The sequence below is a fragment of the Helianthus annuus genome, chromosome 8, assembly GCF_002127325.2.
Source record: "Helianthus annuus cultivar XRQ/B chromosome 8, HanXRQr2.0-SUNRISE, whole genome shotgun sequence".
Lineage (NCBI taxonomy): Eukaryota > Viridiplantae > Streptophyta > Magnoliopsida > Asterales > Asteraceae > Helianthus > Helianthus annuus.
The window spans coordinates 32,462,347-32,483,895 of record NC_035440.2 but is presented as its reverse complement, the minus strand read 5'-3'; the positions used below and the strand labels follow the sequence as shown (position 1 = coordinate 32,483,895).

The 21,549-nt window shown below is 32.5% G+C and overlaps 1 protein-coding gene and 1 long non-coding RNA gene across 14 annotated transcripts; one reads left to right on the top strand and one right to left on the bottom strand.

Annotated features, from left to right (window-relative positions):
- Positions 1-2,780: 2,780 nt before the first annotated feature.
- LOC110916737 lies at positions 2,781-3,933 on the top strand. Its single transcript, XR_002579956.2, has 3 exons — positions 2,781-2,911; positions 3,554-3,646; positions 3,722-3,933. It is a non-coding gene; the product is annotated as an uncharacterized LOC110916737 (long non-coding RNA).
- Positions 3,934-7,550: 3,617 nt separating this feature from the next.
- On the bottom strand, positions 7,551-11,574 carry LOC110916084 (glycerol-3-phosphate acyltransferase, chloroplastic). Of its 13 annotated transcripts, none has more exons than XM_022160836.2 (11): positions 11,277-11,574; positions 11,126-11,206; positions 10,621-10,681; positions 10,385-10,448; positions 9,652-9,705; positions 9,317-9,361; positions 9,129-9,244; positions 8,896-9,005; positions 8,190-8,268; positions 7,992-8,073; positions 7,551-7,839 (listed from the first exon to the last, which is right to left on the bottom strand). In XM_022160836.2, the coding sequence occupies exons 7-11, from the start codon at positions 9,237-9,239 to the stop codon at positions 7,763-7,765; spliced, it is 459 nt and encodes a 152-aa protein (XP_022016528.1). In that variant the 5' UTR covers positions 9,240-9,244; positions 9,317-9,361; positions 9,652-9,705; positions 10,385-10,448; positions 10,621-10,681; positions 11,126-11,206; positions 11,277-11,574; the 3' UTR covers positions 7,551-7,762. The 13 variants fall into 13 exon arrangements, 9 of the variants coding, with proteins under 9 accessions (XP_022016528.1, XP_022016536.1, XP_022016532.1 ...); XM_022160844.2 differs by having other exon boundaries at positions 7,551-7,803; XM_022160840.2 differs by having other exon boundaries at positions 11,126-11,202; positions 11,277-11,554.
- Positions 11,575-21,549: the final 9,975 nt, after the last annotated feature.

Here is a 21,549-nt window from a genome sequence, read left to right as displayed (position 1 = left end):
ATTGCATGAACAAAGAACCCGGCCTGTTAGCATTTGCAAATCATCATTTTTAAAACCATAAGGACATAAACAATGGCTAAAGCTTTGTCACTAAAAACAGAGACTATTTTCCTTTTATATGACAACACTAATAATAATGGCCTATCTCGAACATTATTAGCTCAATACGTTTGATGAATCATTACATATATGTGTAGAGCATATTACAAGAAAAACTATGGTCCCATTTATTGGAAATTTTGAACTTTAACAAATTAATTGAATTATTAATATACCCACCATATAGAATTACCTGGTTCAAAACTGCATGCCTGTCCTTTTCATCGTATATATGCAAGTCCGATATGGATGCCATTAGACTTTTATTCCACAATATATATATATATATATATATATATATATATATATATATATATATATATATATGTATGGGGGACCGCTAGAATGAGAACCACCCCGAGTTGTAAGAACCACGAGAACCGCGACCCGCGGGTGGCCGTTGACCACGAAATTTTTTTTACACCTAGATCCGTATATTTTAAGACCGGGTGTAAATTTTGGGTTCAAACGGCACGCCCGAGGGGGTAGTTTTTTACGCCCAAAGTTTGGTTAAAAAAAAAGAAAAATTAAAAAAATTAAAAAAACCCAAACTTTGGGCGTAAAAAACTACCCCCTCGGGCGCGCCGTTTGAACCCAAAATTTACACCCGGTCTTAATATATACGGATCTAGGTGTAAAAAAAAATTCGTGGTCAACGGCCACCCGCGGGTCGCGGTTCTCGTGGTTCTTACAACTCGGGGTGGTTCTCATTCTAGCGGTCCCCTGTATGTATGTATATATATATATATATATATATATATATATATATATATATATATATATATAGGGGAAGGATAAATCGAAAACCCACTTGAGTTGAGAAAACTCAGAAAACCTTTGTAAAAAAATCATGTAAACTCAAGAAACATTTCTAAAAAAATATAGGAAATGTAATATACATATATTTGAACATTTTAAAAAAAGAAACACAAAAAAACACCAAGTAGTTTTTTTTTAAAAAATGTTACAAAATTTCAGGTTACATAATATATATGTCCAAAAAAAATGTAACATACAAATTTTCAACATTTTTTTAAAAAAAAAATAGTAAGTGTTTTTTACATTTTTTTTCATAAATAGGTCCGTGTACATTTATATTACATTTCCTATTTTTTTTTAGAAAAAAATAAAAATGTTACATAGGGTTTATTTGGGTTTTCTCAACTCAAGTGGGTTTTCGATTTATCTTTCCCCTATATATATATATATATATATATATATATATATATATATATATATATATATATATATATATATATATATCGGCTAATTATAAGGAGAAAACCTACTCCAGTTGACTAAACCCTGAAAACTCACACATGTGGCTAGGATTGATCCACGTATGAATTTAGATTGAGAGTAGGAAAGGGCATAACTGTTTTTTTCTTTCTTTACCTTTTGAGATTTATGTGACCCTTTTCATGTGTAAGTCTGCACACGCAGATCTTTCAACATTGCTTCTTCTTGTCAAGCTTTTCATTAATTACATTTGTATAATCTCTCTCCTCTTTCACATATCTTCTTTATTACATATCCATCTCCATATCTCACATATCATTTATTCCAACCAGAAATTAGAGAGAATCTGATCTAAACTTTGGTGATGAAGAATCAGATCTCGAACAGAGGCTGAAGGTTTGAGTTCGAACCAGGCAAAGATCCAGTGAAATTACACACTTTTTTACGTTTTTAAGGAGGCTGAAGGGTTTTGTTCGAAATTTTTGTTCAAGAAGGTGAAGCCCAGAAGGTGAATATGTATGTTTTTAAGCTTTGTTTGCAAATCTGCAATTTTTTTACTCTGTATTTTTGTTGTGTTTTGTGGATCTATAACTTTTTTTTTTGTTCAAGAAGATAAGGTTTTTAAGTTCTTGTTTTCTATATCTCTAGCTTTTTATTATTGATTTTATCATTTTTTTGTGTAAAATTTGTTGCAGATTTCTAAACAAATCGAAACAATTTGTTTTAAGTTCTTGTTTATTGAATTAAATCGAAGTTACTTTTCTTGTTTATTGTTATTAATTGTAGTTTTCTCTTGATACAATCATGAAGCAAAGTGAGTTTTGTATAATAAAGATAGAGTAAATTTTGTTAGATGAAACAAATGTGCTAGTTTACAAATGTGCTTGTTTATTGTTATTAATTGTAGATTTCTGCTATTTGTGACCAGGGTTTTCTTGTTCATATTTTTGTTTTGCGGTTGATTTGTGAAGTGTTTCGTGTTCAGTCCAAAGATGTAAAATTGGGGATGTATGTTGTGTTGTTGTACATTTGCTAGTTTTGTTTTGGAAGAGATTTTAGCTACTAAGTTTACATGCACACCAGGTGTTTGTTTTAATACCTCAATGAAAGATGCCCCTTTTTGTTTCAATTTTCGAAACAACTTTGTTTTCAGTGTTTAACTATGTAGTGTTTTGGAGCAGATCTCAGGTTATTAATTTGTTTAGAACATCAGATGATGGCCTTTGGTATTTTGTTCTACATATCTAAATCATAGATTGAAATTGAACACTTGGTAAAATGATTGAACAGACCAAAGTAACACCCTTGGTTTCACAATGTTTTGTTATCTGCTTTTAGAATAGGTTGGTTTGAGATTAAGTTCAGATATATTTTTGAATCCTATATTATTACTTTTAGTGTTATTGACTTTTTAAAGTTGTTTTGTTTATTTTTTAGTTTACAGATTGGGAGGAACGGGAATTGAGAAAATATTAAAGGCTCGAATCAAGTCAAGCCACAGGTAGAGGTTGACTTCAAATTGGCAACCAAAGAGCATGAAGACTCAATTTCAGAAGAGGCTCAGATTACAGAGGTTGGTTCTTCATTTTCATGTATTCAAGCTTAAATAAATTTGATTATAGCAGTTAAATGTGTCCTCAACAGATTATAGAGGTTGACCTACAAACGTTTATAGTTCATTCTTTTTTTTAACTAAATTGCTGCATTAGTTATGGTTACAAATTTTTTTAATATTTGTAGTTTGTTATTATTAGTTTTTTTATTGGTAGAGGGGGAAAAAACAGATGATGTGTTGGTTAGTTTGGTTGAAAATGTGGTAAACTTGTATTAAGAATCCCATTTTTATTTTTTGTTTTTATGAAACAAGCTTTTATATTTTGTAGAAGGTAAAAACATGTGTGGTTACACTTGTATTAAGTTTTTATATTTTTTGGAAGGGAAAAACATTCGAGATTACATTTTTAGAACACATAAAAAAATGCACCAGCATCTACACTTTTTGGTGACATCAAAAAATGTACCACCATGTTTTGTTTGCATTGTAGCAAAACGTGTTAAACTTGTATTGACAATACAGTAAAATGCATCAGTTTGTTAGGTTTCATGTTAGATACATCATTCCAACTATAGGTTTCTAACTATCTCCAACTATATTCAAATATTTGATTTTCTTATCTCTATTTTTTCTTTACAATTTATCTACCTCTCAAAAAAGATGAAAAGGTGTTCATGTGGGAGGATTGCTACCATCCGGACATCATGGACAGATGACAATCCAGGAAGAAGGTTCTATTCATGTCTGTTTAAGGTAAAAATTTCGAACCCTGTTTTAATAAGTAAATGTATCTTCTAATCGTATTTTATCCCCATTATTTTAATGTAGCCCAGCAACTACCCTTTCATTGGTTGGGTCGACCCACTGATGTGCCTACGGTCAACTAGGATCATACCAGGTCTTTTGAGGAACATCAACAACCTGCAAGCTGAACTGTTTGTCCGTGAGCAAGAAATTCGGAAGAAGAAGAGGGTTATATGGTTACTGATATTAGCGTTAGTGATTGGCAGCTTACTTGTTAGCATTGTTTGTTGAGGTTTTTGCCATTGTTTGTTGAGATTAAGAAATAGGTGGTACTTAGTTGGATTATCCTTGTTAGTATGCTAATGACATTTTCAGTAGTATGTACTTGTTGATGTTTGGTTGAATCTGAGAATTTTCTATGTTATGGATTTTTTGGTTTTGTTTTTACCATGTTACATGTTTTTCTCTGAGATTTTTGTACATTTTTGCTGTGTTGAATCTGAGAATTTACTATGTTATGGATTTTTTTGGTTTTGTTTTTACCATGTTACATTTTTTTCTCTGAGATTTTTGTACATTTTTGCTGTGTTGAATCTGAGAATTTACTATGTTATGGATTTTTTTGGTTTTGTTTTTACCATGTTACATTTTTTTTCCCTGAGATGTTTGTACATTTTTGTTGTATCTGTGTTTGATCATGTGCTTACGTATCGTGTTACATTTTTCCCCCTGAGATTTTTGTACATTTTTGCTCTATGTGTGTTTGATCATGTGCTTTTGTTGATGGTTGCTTGAATCTCTTTTTTTTCATGAGAATGTTGTACGTTTTTTTTAGATTTGTTGTATTTGTGTTTGATCATGTGACTCTTTTTTTTTTCCCTAAAGCGTGTATCTTATGTAAGATTTTTTTTAAGATATCAACTATTTTTTTAGTTTTTCGTTATGTTAGAAGTCAGTATTTGTTGAAAACATATAATAATGACACGATTTTTTAATAACATAGAGTGGAAAAACATAGATTTAACGCAATAGTTGAGTACATAATAACGTTCACATTAGATATGGTAAACAACATAGGATAAGGAAACTATCCCCTATATTGCATGAGATAGGGAAAATGGGGGCACATTCTTTTTTCACACACATACTAGTAACTTCACATAAACACCACTTTTTAGTCAAGAAACGATTTTGGAGTGCCATACTCGATTTCAGTGCTGAGTGGTTCTGGGCTAAGCTCACTCTCCCACGGGTTGTGGTTGGCCCACAAGACAAGAGTGTTTGGAGAGTAACAAGAGTAGTCATCATCTATAGGATCATCTTCAGGATCATCGGTAGTCTTTGGATCAACTGCCGGGGGGGTCTCCTGGGGGGGGGGGGGTTTCCATGTTTTCCCCGGGGGTGTCCAAATCACTGTCTGGTGAATCTGAGACACCAACTTTGTTTTATTATTTATATAAAACATAATTATAAGACAAGCGAAAGAAAAAAAAAATGCTTGTACGTACTTATTAGCTTTCTTTTTTGCAACTTCTTGTCACGATGCGCTTGCTTACCTATATTTGTACAAGTTTTATATAAATCACAAACTATTAACAAAATATTTTTTAAACCTTTTTTACCTCCTCTTGTTCGCGTTGCTGGACCGCCCGTGTTAGCATCCGATGTCACTATTTAGAAAGATTAACAATTAGCATTAAAGTATCGAAACATGTATTATTTAGATTCCTAAAGACCACGTCTAAAACAGTTCTGTACCTCCTGTAGTATGTGTTGCTGGCCCGCCCGCATCGCGTCAACTTAGAATGTTTTAGAGAGTTCATGTACAAAAATATTAGATTTAAAAAAATGTAACCAAGAAACTTTTATACATAAAAAAACATACATCCCAAATGTGCATGAAGCAAGATGTGTATGAAGGAACCGAGCACTTTCAAAACTGTTTAAAACCCTATAGTCTCTATTTTCACACATCCCAAATCTGATAGCTAAAAGAAAATTCATAATTTTAGTCAACAAAGAACGCTATTCATCCATATTAGCTAAAATTATCAACTTTCTTTTAACAAGTGAGACTATTCAAAACAAACAAAAAACCCTAACGGTACCTGTCATTAAGAAAACCCAAATGGGTATAAAAGAATCGAGCAATTTGAAAAGTCTTTACAACCCTATAATCTCTATTTAATACACCCTAAATCTGTATAGCTAAAAGAAAGTTGATAATTTTAGTCAACAAAGAACCGACGCACCTGAAATTCCCTCGTTTTTAGGCTGATTATCTCCGGCGGGGATCCTTGAAATTCTCCGGTGACTGTTGAAGATCTTCGGCGATCGTTGATTTTCTCCGACGATCGTTGATTTTCTCCGACGATTTTGAATATCTTAAGCGATTTTTCTCCGGTGATTGTGGGTATAGATGAACATCTATGGTGATTTGTGTATAGATGAAGAAGGGATGATGAAGATTTTGGAAGAGAGAGAATGTCTTTTGATGTTTTGAAATAATGAAAAGTGATGTACTAATTGTCTGGATCCATGCAGAGTTTTGTCTCTTTGTAAGAGATTGAATTAATCTTTCCCATATTACCCTTAAGGTACAATAAATGTATTAAAAAGTAGAGAAAAAGGGGAACAAAACAAACTGATGGCTCAAAGTGAATCTCAGCCATTCATTTAGTTTGATCAATGGTGATTAATGGGTTTTCAGGGTTTAGTCAACTCAACCGGGTTTTCAATTTATCCTTGCCCTATATATATATATATATATATATATATATACTAGCCATTTACCCGTGCGATGCAGCGGGAGTGGCGATAATTTTCAACACGGTACTCATTTTCTATTAGTTTATCAGTTCTCTCGCGATATATCGTAGCGTATGTTGTCTGTGGTCTAATAGTTTTCTTATTCGTAGCATCGATGTGGTCTACCTATACTGCGATGTGGTCTATCTATACTTTACGTAACTCATTTAAATTATACCAAACCCACATGGTGCTTTAAAAATGGTGCTTTTAACATGCTAAAGCACAACTTAAGTACCCAATTCCCTGTTCTCATTATATTATTGAGTAAATACGGTTATAATGGTTATAAAATGTATTTTATGAGAAAAGAAATACAGCATTAAGGTAGTAGAAAAACAAAGTTTACAACTTGATTAGTGTTTGTATATTTATAGTTTTGAGGTGTTAATATGAAAAACATAAACAAACAGTTACACGAACGGTGTTCATGTCCACTCAATACATATGTGGCGTTTTGGTTCAGATGTACGCACGACGCAAAGTGATTATGTATTTTATTTTATATATCCATAGGTTTTTAGCATATCCCTCACCTATGTGATTTAGCTAAAATTTACTTTATCTATTTTTTAAAATGAAAAAAAAAACATAAGTGTACAACAAAAAAAGCTTGTTGTACAACACTCGGCTGCAAAAAAAAAAAAGCCATGCACAATGGGCGCTCGCCTCACCTACGCCGGGTCAAATTTTACCCTAAAAAGCTCACCTGCGCCTTTTGTACATTGTTTGCCTTACATTGTCAGGGCGCTTTTTTAAACCAAGTATAGTATAGTAGTTTTGTTAAAAAGCTCACCTGCGCCTTTTGTAAATTTTACCCTAAAAAGCTCACCGACATTTTTTTATTGGTTATTTCCGTAGTCAAATTTAGAACATTTTAAAACTATGATTATCACATAAAAGGTTGAATCATGAAATGACTACCCATTAAAAAATAAGATCAATCATCACCAGCTTTAAAACTCAAGTGGGCTCATGCTACAAATGACATGGGTCAGGCTTTAATGATCAAAATTGACCAAAATGCCCTTATGTTCGGATGCTAAAAGGCTAGATTTTGATAACGACATAATATAAACAAGATTATCAAAAGAAACAAACAACATTAGCCAAAGTCAACATATACGAAAACGTAAACGACCACGAAATACATTTTAGTACATCTTTCACAAAAGGACAAGTCAATAACAATGTACATCTATTACAAAAGAAACGACTATAACATCTATTACATCTGCTCCTCGCTAACAAAAATAGCATCCGCAAGAAAAAAACTGCATTGCTTACAAAATGGCAGCATTATAACTGATTCAAAGGTCACCAGAACTTACCACATTTGCTGTAAGCGACCCAACAGCCTTCAAGTAACATCAGGAAAAAAATGAAATCTAAACCTGAGTAATCGAACCATTTCCACTTAAATTGAGTTTAAATTCAGAAAGAATGAGACAGAATGCAAATTTTTTTCACAGGCTAAGCCTTTCAAAACAATTCAGAGTAACCATGTGACGTGATGAAAAAAATGAAATCTAAAAACGTAATAAACCTGAGTAATCGAACCATTTCCAGATCTGAAGCAGTTCTGAAGCGGATCTCATGTTGTCCACAGCAGAGGCATCAAATGGCACCTATACATCAGGCAATTAAAAAACACTAATAAATAATCCTATGTTTATATAGAATTGTCAACAGTATTGTCAAAGGTGGTTCTTTTTTGGCGTCCATTTACAACGAAATATCTTACCGGAGACCACTGATTTGTGATTGGATCGGGCCTGTCCCTGCCGCCACTTGCTGCAATCCATATTAGCTTAGATCCACCCCTAATTATGAACAGACAAGATTGATAAGATAATGCGATGACACCATTTAGTACGCAAAGCGTGTAGAGTAAATTTAGAAGTATCAACACAACATAAAGTCCGGCCTCTAGGAGGGTAAAACAGGTAAAAGGGTGCTTCAAATATAAAGAAAAATGCCATTTTCGTCCTTGAGGTTTGGCCAGTTTTGCGACTTTCGTCCGAAGGTTTGTTTTTCGCATCCGGATACAAAAGGTTTGAAATCTTGCCATTTTCATCCGGCTTGTTTGTTAACTCCATCCGTTTTCTCCGTTAAGTCAGGGGTATTTTCGTCTTTTTTGTTAACCTAAAGGGCAATTCAGTCTTTTTCACTTTATGTACAAGCATTTAGCATAATGTAAAAGTATTCAAAATACCCTTCCTAAAGTGAAAAAGACCGAATTGTCCATTAAAGCTAACAAAAAAGACGGAAATACCTGTGGCTCAAAGGAGAAAAATGGATGGATTCAACGAGCCGGATGAAATTGGCAAGATCACAAACCTTTTGGATCCAGATGCGGAATTACAAACCTTTGGACGAAAGTCGCAAAACTGGCCAAATCTCAGGGACGAAAATGGCATTTTACTCATTGAGCTATAATAGCATGATACCTCAAAAGCAAAGCCATCTCCTTTAAACTTCTTGTGTTTGCTCTCCTTTTCATCTCAGCAAGCTCAAGAACATCATTCATATGTTTTTTTTTAATACACATAACAAATTCCTAAAAAAGCATAAGGTTAAAAGTGTGAATTACATTAAAGATTTAGGGAGAAAAGTGCAGAAAAGAATTGTTATAACCGGAAAAAAAGTATATACCTGCCCATGCAGAAGATTATGAACTAACCTGAAGATTAAAGGCGTGAGGCGCACTCAGAGCGATTTGTTGGGCCCGGGACTTTATTTGCGCCTGGGCGCTCGCTTTAAGAACTATGATTTTATATGTATCTATCACCATGTATTCTATAAAACAAAGAAACATATCAAAATTTGCATACAAATTGCCAAATAAAGGGACTTAAGATCAAAAATAACCTTAGCTGTCAGAAAGTAGTTCTTGAGACAAATGAGGTATTGCCACTGCCAACATAATATAAATATTAAATTAATAAAACTGATCATTGAGAGAGGGACCCTAGAGTACAGAAAAGCTCTTATGATTTATAAAATGGCTTCTCTTACGATATCGTCAGGCCAACCAAAGCCTAAGTTTATTACCGGCAATCTAATTTCTTAAGTAAAACTGATATACTTTGGGTAACTTTTGACCAAATTGACCTCTTTCTACTTTCGATAGTTCTTCAAAAAGTTAGCCATTTAACCCATCGCAAATAAAATAAAGTTACATAGCTCATGAATATTGTAGATACCTGGAGAAAAAAAGCAACTGTATAGGCAATAATCACGTTATCTAATCATTCAGGCTGCAAGAAACACAGCTATATTAATCGTAGTTTCCGTGCAAAAATTCAACCCAAGGTCCGAGTGAGTCACTTTGACAAAAGGTCAAACAGGTTCATATTAACATTAACGATTACTTCTTTCTATCTATGTATGAAATTTATATTAAAACTTAATCTGTATCAGAGGTTATTAAGTTTTGGATGATACTATTGGTTGATCGTCACACTCATGATCAAGTTATAACCCTAATTCAATTGGTACATACATTCAGCTCCATCTAATTGCAACATTTTCGGAAATCCAAATCAATAAAATCTCTTTTGTTCAGTCGTGGACCTAATTTAATTACATGTCAGGTTAGTCCAAAATATATAGATTAAAAGAACAGTATCTCAACTGGGATTAACAAGGACATGACCAGCACCATACAACCATATACAACACCCACATCAACAATTTTAAAATAGTTCTCGTTTGATTGTTCCAATGAAACCACAACATGATCTGAAGTGGAGAATGTGACTACTTCAGACAGCTTAGATACATTCAATTTTCAAATTAAGTATCGAAAAACAGTATTAACCTAATCGTAGTTCAGATAGCATTCAAAGGTTATACCAAAATAACACTATAGCGACATGCCGACATCAATGTAGAAGAAAATTTGGAAAATTTGTTAATTAAAGAAACAGGTCTTACCTTTTAAAAGGCCGCTAGAAATAGCTGCTCGAGCACATGTACCATTTGATAGAGTAGTATCCACCTACAATACATAAATTAGCATCCAAATTATAGGAAAAGAATATTATCAGTTATCATACTTTAAATCAACACAAAACACCATTTCTAGGTATAAGTTAATTTGAAACTCAACCCAGTTTTGGTCTAATTTGTAATAGAAAACAAAAAACCCAATTTTGGGTATTTGTACACACCTTCCTACAACGTCAGGCAAGAACAATTGATTCAAGGATTGCAGTATACTTCTTCCGGGTGCTATAGAACAAGGGGTTTTATAAATATGCAGATTCGACATATAAAATAAGACAAACAACAAATATCATACTACAATCTGTCTACAAGCACAATCTAATCTACTACATTCAAATCAGAAACAGCTAGCATCAAATCATCATAAAACCTAAAACTTCAAATCCATCTATCACTTTAATTAACTGAAAAACCAATTGAATCACAAAAAATGAATATTGAATAAGTATATAATCACAGCTACAACTCAAGTAGAGTTCACTAAACTTTAATGCAAACACAACACTTACATATTACTGTTTATCGTAAATTAAAGTCTAATATATATAACATTTACAAACCGTATGCAAAAATACATCACATATTAAATCAAATCACTCCTGAAACACCGTGAATAATTAGATAACATCACAATTCACAACTGGTAACTTGAAATCACAAAAACCGAACCTGATGAGAGGAAATCAGCCGAATCTGAAAATGTTGCAAAGTTTCCCCCAAAGTGAAAACCCTAATTCATTGTCACACTAACTGCACACAGATTAAGACCAAACAATATGAAAAACAAAAGCATAACCAGTTATAAAGAACATATACGCACCTGTGATGGTATGAGGTGAAGAGAAAGGAGGTGAAAAAAAGATTTCGTAACCCTAGATCTGGCGATGTGCATCTTAAAAACCCTAAAATCGAATTCGAACCCTTCACCACCTTCAAACTCAGTCAATTTGGTGTCGTATAGAGAGAGATTCATTGATCTGGTGTCATTGAGAAAGCCAGATCTTGCTTCGCCAAGAGAAACCCTAGTTCTCCTTTTGAATCGCCTGGAGAGAAAGCAGCTCTATGGGGCGGATAAAATGCTACGAGAATGAGAAACCCTAAAATTGATTTGTGTACCCGTGTGTTTTTTTTAGTGAAGGGTATAATTGAGATTGTAAATTATATTGTGCTTTAGAGGGTTGTATATTATGCTTTAAAAGTGTTTTAAGGAAATTTCAATGACATTAAGAAGTCCTTTGGATATGTATATTATATATAGTATATATATATATATATATATATATATATATATATATATAGGGGAAGGTTCTATGCAGAATACTAAATATTGCGAGAACACGCAGAACAAAATGAATCACTCATTTTTTTAATCCTAAAAACCTAAAAATTAAATGAAAATGTTATAAATGTAAGATTTATTGTTTCTCACACTAGAATTTAAAACAAAATATGGAAAATTTTTAGTTTTTAAATAACCTACACACATGTAGGTTATGCGTAGGCTAAATTACCTACATGTATGTAGACTATGTGTCGGGAAAAATATATGATTTTTTTATATATAGATAATACACATATAAATGTAAGAAACATAAAATTCAAGAAATATGAACCTTAAATCCCAAAATTTAGTGATTTAGAGTTGTTCTTTTTGTTCTCGCAATAATTAGTGTTCTGTAATGATCCTTATCCTATATATATATATATATATATATATATATATATATATATATATATGGTCAGTATTTAGAGAAAACGGTGAAAAGTGTGAGTTATGGATCGTCCGATCAAAACAATCTATGGACTAGATTGGCGCGATTACGTTATCGTAAATAACACCAATTCTATTAAGAGGACGCACTTCATTAAGGGTAAAAGGGTCTTTTACCGCTAAAATTCAAAACGCCAACAAAAAATGATAACACGCCATTCAAAACAAATAAAACGCCATTAAATACAAAACGCCAAAAAATAGTGATAAAAACGCGTTGGAGATTACAGGAAGAGGAAACAACACAGTAACTGAAATTCAGTTATTAACATTTATTAGAAGAAATTTCCTCCTAAATTACGCGCCAAAAACATCATTATATAAACGACGTTAAACATCGCTTCCATAATCACTTCAATCTATCATTCTGCAAAAAGATCTTTTACCAAAAACACCAAGTTTAACCAAAACGCCAAAAATGACAACCATCGTTTGGTGGAGATACACTCTGGCAATCAGGTGATTCGTCCTACGTTTTGACAACAGAAGGAGGGTGTATGTTATGACGATCAAGGTAATTTTGAAGATGGAAGAAGAGGTACAGAGGGGTATCCAATCGCTTGGCATCGCTCTGGATAACGAATATCATGAACTGCTACGAGTTGTGAGAACCATGAGAACTTTTTGATTCGGCACCAGTTATACCAAAATTTTTTTGCACAAACGTAAATGAAAACATTATAAACAGATCTGCAAAAAAAGAAGTAAAAAAATTGCCGAGTCGTTAGTTTTGACTGATTCTAGTTTTTTTTACGCCTAGCTGTAAAATTTTATGCCAGCGCTTAAAAAAAACTTGTATCAGTCAAAACTAACGCCTCAGCAATTTTTTTTTTTACTTTTTTTACAGATGTGTTTATAATATTTTCATCTACGTTTATGCAAAAAAAAAAATTGTCCCAACTCGCGCCGGATCAAAAAGTTCTCACGGTTCTCACAACTCGTATTTGTTTACATTTGAACCGAATCCTATATATATTGAAAGTGTATTGTACAATATGCCATAACGTACGAGCGTACGAGATTTCAAGTTCGCATGTTATAAACTACAATCGCATGTTATAAAAAAACTGTCGCATGGTGTACAAAAACAAAATCACATGTTGTGTATGAAAAAATCGCATGTTGAATAAAAAAAATCGCATATATATATACATATATATATATACATATATATATATACATATATATATATATACCTATATATATATACATATATATATATATACATATATATATATATATATATATATATGGGTAGGTTTAAATGAGAACGCTAAATATTGTGAGAACCGTGAGAACAAATGAAAAAACACGAGAACTTGGTCAAAAACAATTCAAATTCAATTTTTTTCTACACTTATCAATATTATTCGAATACAATGTTAGAAATTTAATTTACACGTTCAAATTTACGTGAATTCGTAAATAAAGAAAATTTACAGATGTGTAAGTTTGCCATTTACACATGTGTAAATCTGTTATTTTTACACATGTGTAAAAAATCTAAACAGAGTGATTTTGAAAGAAGAAATGAATTATTTGATGTTCTTAATTCTTTTTTTGATGTTATATCTTCATTACAATGAGGTTTGTATTAAAAAAATTGGTTTTGATTGGTTTTTTTATTCGTTCTCACAGTTCTCGCAATATTTAGCGTTCACAAGATAACCCTCCCCTATATATATATATATATATATATATATATATATATATATAGGGGAAAGTTTAAATGGGAACGCTAAATATTGTGAGAACCGTGAACACACCAAAAATGCCTAAAAATAGCTAAAAATCACACAAAAAATTTTTTTTTAATATTTTTTATATAAAAATCGCTACTTTTCGAAGCCAAAAATTTTTTTTTAATTTTTTTTAAAAAAATTATTTTTTTTTGCCACTAAAAGTAGCGATTTGAGCATAAAAATATTAAAAACAAAAATTTATATTTTTTTTTTGATATTTTTAGATTTTTTTTAGATTTTTTTTTAGGTTTCTTGGGGGTTTAGTTTTTAGTATTTTAGCTTGGGGGTGGGGGGGGGGGGTTTAGGTTTTTGGGGGGTGGGGGAGGAGGGTTTAGGTTTTTGGGTGGGGGGGGTTAGGTTTTTGGGAGGTTTTTTGGGGGTTTTAGTTTTTAGCATTTAACTTTGGGGGGGGGGTGCGGGTTAGGTTTTTTTTAGGTTTTTTAGCTATTTTAGGTTGTGTTCACATTGGTTCTCAATGTTCTCACAATATGGGTGGTTCTCGCATGAGCCCCTCCCTATATATATATATATATATATATATATATATATATATATATATATATATATATATATATATATATATATATATATATATATATATAGGGTTGAGTTCATTTCAGAACTCTAAATAACTACAGAACTTTGAGAACTCCTTTATATATAAGTTTTTATATTTAGGATCTTTTTATCATCTATTATATGTATTTCTTTGATTACATACAGGTTAAAAGTAGTTTACATATGTTTAATTGCCAAAGTTATATATATGTGTTATAACTAATTACATATATGTAAAAAAAATAGTTTACATATGTGTAATTATAAAATTACATATAAAAAATGATAAAATTACTCTTAACATGTATGTAATCGTAAAAATACACATAATAAATGATAAAATTATCCTAGACATAAAAATATATAAATAAAAAGATTGTTTATTAGGAGTTCTGCGAGTTCTGTAAATATTTATGGTTCTGAAATGATCCTAGCCCTGTATATATATATATATATATATATATATATATATATATATATATATATATATATATATATATATATATAGGGTCAGGATTTAGAGAAAACGGTGAAAAGTGTGAGAACAGTGAGAACCGTTATGGATCGTCAGATCAAAACAATCCAGGGACTAGATTGCGCGGTGGCGTTTTCGTAAATAACATCAATTTTATTATGTGGGCGCTTCATTAAGGGTAAAAGGGTCTATTGACTTCTCTACCGAAAATGCCAAATCATGAATAAACGCCATTAACTTTCCGCCTTAAAATACAAAGCAAACATCATTCCTAATCTAAACGCCAATAGATATAAAACGCCCAAACTTTGTTTTTAAACGATAAAGTTGAACAAACAGTAACTGAAATGACGGGACTTAATTACTAGCATTTATTATAATAAAATTTGGCTAAAACAACCGCCAAAAACATCCTATATATACAACATCTCAGGCCTTCCATTAAACACACCAAACCCAAACGCCATATTTGATATATACCATTCATCTTAGAAATGCCAAAAAACCCAAACATCAAAGATTTCAATAACAAACGTTTCTTTGAAATTCAGTTTGGTTGTCGGTAAGGTTTCGCTCGATGTGATGGACAAAATCCTTAAGTGAGGATATAATCCATCTCATTGAGTAAAATCTTATTGACTTTATCCTCAACTTTCATCCAATTTATAAACGGCAAAAGATATAAAAACCACAAAATTGCAAAAACGTCATTTCTTGGACATTCAGTTTTATTCTCAATAAAGTTTAGCTGAATGGGGTGGACAATATTGTTAGACATCTTTCTTAGCTTAGTATTAACAATGTTGTCCAGCTCATATAGCAAACCATTATTGAGTTTAGCATGACCAAATTTAGAGGTTTAAGGTACTTTTATTTAGTGGCGTTCTTTTTCTCGGTAAAACGCCAAAAAGTTAAAAAAATCAAAAATGGCAAACATCGTTACTTGGATATTCAATATTGAAGTTTCGCCGAATGGATTGTTAGCTAAGGTATGTAACTCAATAACATTTTGCTGCATGAGATGGACATATCTTCAAGAAAAAGTGGCTGATGTCAGAGTTATGTCATTTTTTGTGCTTTGTTCTTGATGAATATTTGAATGGCATGAAGAGACGGATGACACTGATGAGTGAGTTGAAGATAAAGATAAAGATAAAGATAAAGATGAACTTCAAACAAAAAGCACATGTTAGTTGTGCTTCCAAACGGCGACAAAAAAGCTACTTCAACAACAAAAAAAAACAAAATGAATCATACCAAAGTCAAATCGCCAGTGAAGATGTTTCAAAAGAAGAAAGAGACTGCTGACAATGAAGACTTGGAAGATCAACTGTTTCTATTTTTTTTTAATTTTCTTTTTCAGTTGATTGTTATTTACTAACAATGCCATATATAATAAAAACGCCACACAGACAAATGCTTGTGAAAACGCCATCATGCCATAAAACGCCCAAAACTCTCAAACTATAATAAAATTACTTTGGACAATTATTATAAAAACTAAAAAAATGTATAAAAAACAAGGTGCCATCTTTATATAAAACCTCATTAAAAATACAAAATGTCAAAATCTCAAAAAGGTAACTAGAAACAGTAACTACAAAGAGTAAACTGAAACGATAAACAGATGAAGCTGACACAAACTGTAACTACAAAACCGTAAACTGAAAGCAACGTAAACTGTATTATTAATAACATTTATTATATTAAAATATAAAACGCGAAACTTGAAAGATGGGACGTGTTACAGACTTCAGAGATAAAGCTTAGCAAAAACAGTAATTACAAACAGTAACTGAAACGACAAATACTTTATTATAATAATATCCCGCCAAAAAAACAAACGCCAATGTTCATATAAAATGATACCTCTCAGCAACTTCCATTTGATCACACCAAAAAAAACAAACGCCAACGTTCCTAAATACCACTCACTGTAAAACGCCAAAAATTAAAAAAAAAATCAAAGATGGCTAACATGCTTTCTTGGATATTCAGTATTGTTGTGCGTGAAGTTTCACTGAATGGATTGCTAGGTGAGGGGAGTAACTCAGTAAGATTTTGCTGCATGAGATGAAATCTTCAAGAAAAAGAGACTGATGAGAGTCATATGTCATTTTGTGTTCTTTGTTCTTGAAGAAGGCTTGGATGAGGAGAAGAGATCAATAACACTGAAGAGTGGGATGATTATAAAGATGAAGATAAAGTTGAAGAGCAAAGCGAAAAACCCACTCACACGGCATCGATCTATGTCCCCAACATCCACAAAGCCACTTCAAAAATGAACAAAACAAATAATCAGACCAAAAACAAAATGCCATATATTTGGTGACAACATTTGTAGTATTAAAGAAGAAAGAGAGTGATGAAAGTGAAGATTGTGAAGAGAGATCCGATTAGGATTTTTAATTTATTTTTTTCGCTTCTATTTTTCCCCTGTGGTTGTAATATAATTTTCCGATATGAAAAATACATTATTTCTTTTAAAAAGGCTTGTAAAACGCCAAGATACCACAAACGCCAAAATATATAAACAATAATAGAACAATGGGCTATCTTGTCTAAACGCCATTGAATCTAAGAACAAACAATGGATGAGGCCATTCAGAGAGATATTCTGGCCGACGATTTGGAAACACCATAAACGCCAAAATATTATCTATGTGAAACAAAAAGATTAATACAATGAGACCAGTAAAACGCCAGGTAATTATTGAATTTGGTTAACGCCAAAAAATCTTAAACGCCAAAAATGAAGCAGTATTATGACAACGAATTGGAAAAGCGGAAGATAAAATGACAAAAAAGCCCCTACGCCCTAATTATATCGCGCGCCACGTGTTCAACCAGAATCCGTTCTCACCGTTCTCACACTTTAGGGCGTTTTCTCCTGATCCCGTACCTCCCTCTCCCTCTATATATATATATATATATATATATATATATATATATATATATATATATATATGTATAGGATTAAGTTCATTTGTGAACAACATCTTCATAGTGAACTATGTGAACTAATCACGACCACTGATTTCATTTTTAGTTGTTAAGAGTAGGATTGTAATTATGCAATAAATTAGTTTTAAATCTTTATTTTAATCATTGAGTTTCAGTTACACTTTTAATTTTGGTAGTTTTCTTAAATGGCATAATTATCTTCTCTATCTCTTTTAATTTAAAATAATTTTATTTTCCATTCTCTATACGTTCATGTCGTTCAGCAGGCCCTTAATAAGGGATCATTATATTCCCACATGACTAAAAAGTATTATTTTTTAATAAATGAATTCATATGTTTGTGTTATTTATTCTTTTTTTAATTGCATATTCATGAAAGAATTGATTATTTATAGAACGCTTGATTCCATATTTTTTTTATTTTTGGATTAAATATTCAATTTTTTATAATTGCATATCCATGATCATTCTTCATGTACTCATCATGAATCTTGTGTGATAATGTATACTTGTTCTGAACATATGTGTGATAATGTACATTCGTGTTAGAAATATGCCTTGTTAATGTACATATATGTATATACGTGTTGAAACTGTTATGTACACATATGTACAATGCCGAACAATCATCTCAGATACTTGCAATACACATGTGTACCATGTTGAACAACCATATCATTAACTTCTTTTTTAGAAATATATTATGAATGTACAAATGTGCACATTACAAATCGAACATGTACACTTAAAGAAGATGATCGGATGGAACAATATTTGTTAATGTACATTTATGTACATACGTTTTTAAATGGTGATTACGTATAATACATATATGTACATTCACTTCTACAGTGTTTTTAATCATGTTGTAGATGGAACAATATATTATATAATGGCTATATTTTTTAGAATTAAAAAATTAGTTAATTGGTGAGAGAAAAAAATGTGAGAGAATGTAATTAATTATTGAATTGGATAGAGAAGTAGTTAATAATTTACCTTTATACCCCTTTTCATTTATTTTATACATATAAATAATTACAAAACTGTCATTACTAAAATTTCCAAGATCTAAAAAATTAATGGCTCTGATTAGTTCACACATTTCACTCTCAACCTAGTATTCACTCTAGAACCCTACCATATACATATAGAAAGAGAGAGGATCATGAGAAAACAACATATAAATGAGAAAACTAAAAAACTAACTAAAAAAAGCCAAAAAAACTTTTTTTTACATTTTTTTTATTTAAAATCGCTATTTTTTATAAATAAAAAAATTCAAAAAAAAACTTGTACTGCACATGTGCATTATATGTGTACTACACATGTGCATTACATGCTTAAAATTAGCTTTTGAGTTTAGTTTAGCTTTTAGGGTTAGTGTTTTTGGAGGTTTAGGATTAGGATTAGGTTTTTTGTGGTACCCGAGGAAAATCCACAGTCATCCTAGTCTAGCAGTTTGCCGCTTTGTGTTACCTTTAAGTTACCGTGTCACTTTTGGTTTGCTTATCAAATTTCGCGACGAAATTTCTTTCAAGTTGGGGATGATGTGACAACCCGAGATTTCAAGACCTTTCTTTTACGCGTCACCTGTTTTACGAATCCTGTTTTACATTTCGTTGAGCGTTGTATCGTTGATATCATTGTAGAATGATTTAATGTTAGTTGTGTGGTGGGTTTAATGTTTGAGCATGAAGGACTTTCGTCACTCATGGGTCTCGACGAAACACAAGGAGTTTCGCCAATAAGGGCTTCGGCCCAACCCATTTCGTGGCCCAACTGTGTAATGTTATAAGATGTAAACGAAAACCCTAGACCCTCATATTCTTGACGGCAGTTTCTCCTCCTCCATCTTATCGTGCATCATCTTAGTAGCCTCTCTTCATCCATTGAAGCCATATCTCTTTTATCTTAGCATACTTGTCGGCCCTGGATTTCAGGTTAGTGTGTTTATGATGATTGATTGATTGTTTCGGTTGTGTTTCTTACATATTTGATCCTTCTTTGATTGTGCTATTATTTGATGATTGATGCACAGTGCATGAGAGTTACTATGATTTAGGGTTTTGGTAGAATCATGTAATAATGTTGGACTGACTGAGTTGTGTAAATATTGAATTAATGAATTGGAATGGTGATGTTCTTGTGTTAACAGATGAATAGATTTGGTCAGTATTAAAGTAGCATAAACCTAGGAACTGTGACTGCATGATTGTGATTATGTTGGCAATTTTATTCGATCTGATGTTCACTGATTGTTTAGTTCAAGGGTCACAAGACTCGTGTATGATTAAATCATGAGAATCAGTGATTTGTGGTGGTTATAATAATGCTAGAAATTGGCATGATGATTAGGGTTCGTGTGTGTGCAAGATGAGCTAGCATTAAGACGAAACTGCATGATGACGAAACCTAGAGTTTCGCCACCCCATTGCTGACGAAACCTAGAGTTTCGCCACCACCTTGCCAGTGAAACATAGTGTTTCGCCACCTTCACCTCCACGACGAAAACCTGATGATTTGTTTCTGTAATGCTTGAAATGTAAACTTGTTACATAGAAATGTATGTATGCATGATTCTGAGTAGGATGATGAGCATCACTTGAAAGAATAGTGTGACAGGATTTAGAAGTTAGAAACTGTTGTGATGTTCAAGCAATCCTTGATACCAATGATGGTGAATGTGCTGATTATACAATTGAAACATGTTAGCAACTACAGTTAGGCATGAAGAACTTGAATTAACCTTTGTGGATAACTAATTTGTTGGTGCACTACATCTGTTGATTTCGTCTAGGTTGTCTAGGATCGAGTCTTACATTGTAATGTATAGATTAGGGCATGAAATACGAGAAAATACGAGTCTGTATGTGTTTAGGGTACTAGGTCCGCTCATAGGGACTTGTTGTGCTAGGTTCGCTTATAGGTCCTTAGGAGATCCGCTTTTGTGACACACATGAGGTCCGCTCATGTGTACACTGGTCACATAAGCGGACCACCAACTCTATATATAGATGTTCTCTAGAGCGGATCTAGAATGAATGTGTTGATTTCCGCACCGAAGCTCTGCCGGTGTGACGATTGAACTGTAAAAGCTGTCAAATCAATAAAACAAGCAGTTAGAGTGAAGTGTGTGCTATTTCTACCTTTGTTTCTTATAATTCCGCATCTGAAACACAGGAGATTACCTCTGAACGACTCGTTCGGGTCAGTGTACGATCCTACAATTGGTATCAGAGCCTGGGAGGAGGTTCTCTGCAGAATGTAGCTGGAATTCGTTGTTATTTCTTACTTCTACACCTTCTTTTCTTGATTCGAAGAGATTTCACGGTCAGAGTTGGGTCAAAATTGCACAGCAGGTGTATTACTGTACAAAGACAAATCCTTGAAGTTTTCAGACTAAAATACAAACTAAAAATGGGTAAAAACATGTTCGCTTTGAGATCCGCTTTTACGGCATCATTTTAGGTCCGCTTTTAGATACGTTTTGAGGATAGGTCCGCTCCAAAATTGCACCCGGTCCGCTCGAAAGACAATCATCAGGTTCGCTTTTAAGGACAAATTCACTTGAACCGCTCCA

Excerpts from the sequence above, each read along its gene's own strand:
- LOC110916084 (XM_022160836.2), bottom strand. The coding sequence starts at position 9,239 with ATGGTGATAGATACATATAAAATCATAGTTCTTAAAGCGAGCGCCCAG. Across the intron at positions 9,006-9,128 it reads CTCACGCCTTTAATCTTCAG|GAATTTGTTATGTGTATTAA; the intron begins GTTAGTTCATAA and ends ATGCTTTTTTAG. Across the intron at positions 8,269-8,895 it reads GAGATGGCTTTGCTTTTGAG|GGGTGGATCTAAGCTAATAT; the intron begins GTATCATGCTAT and ends GTTCATAATTAG.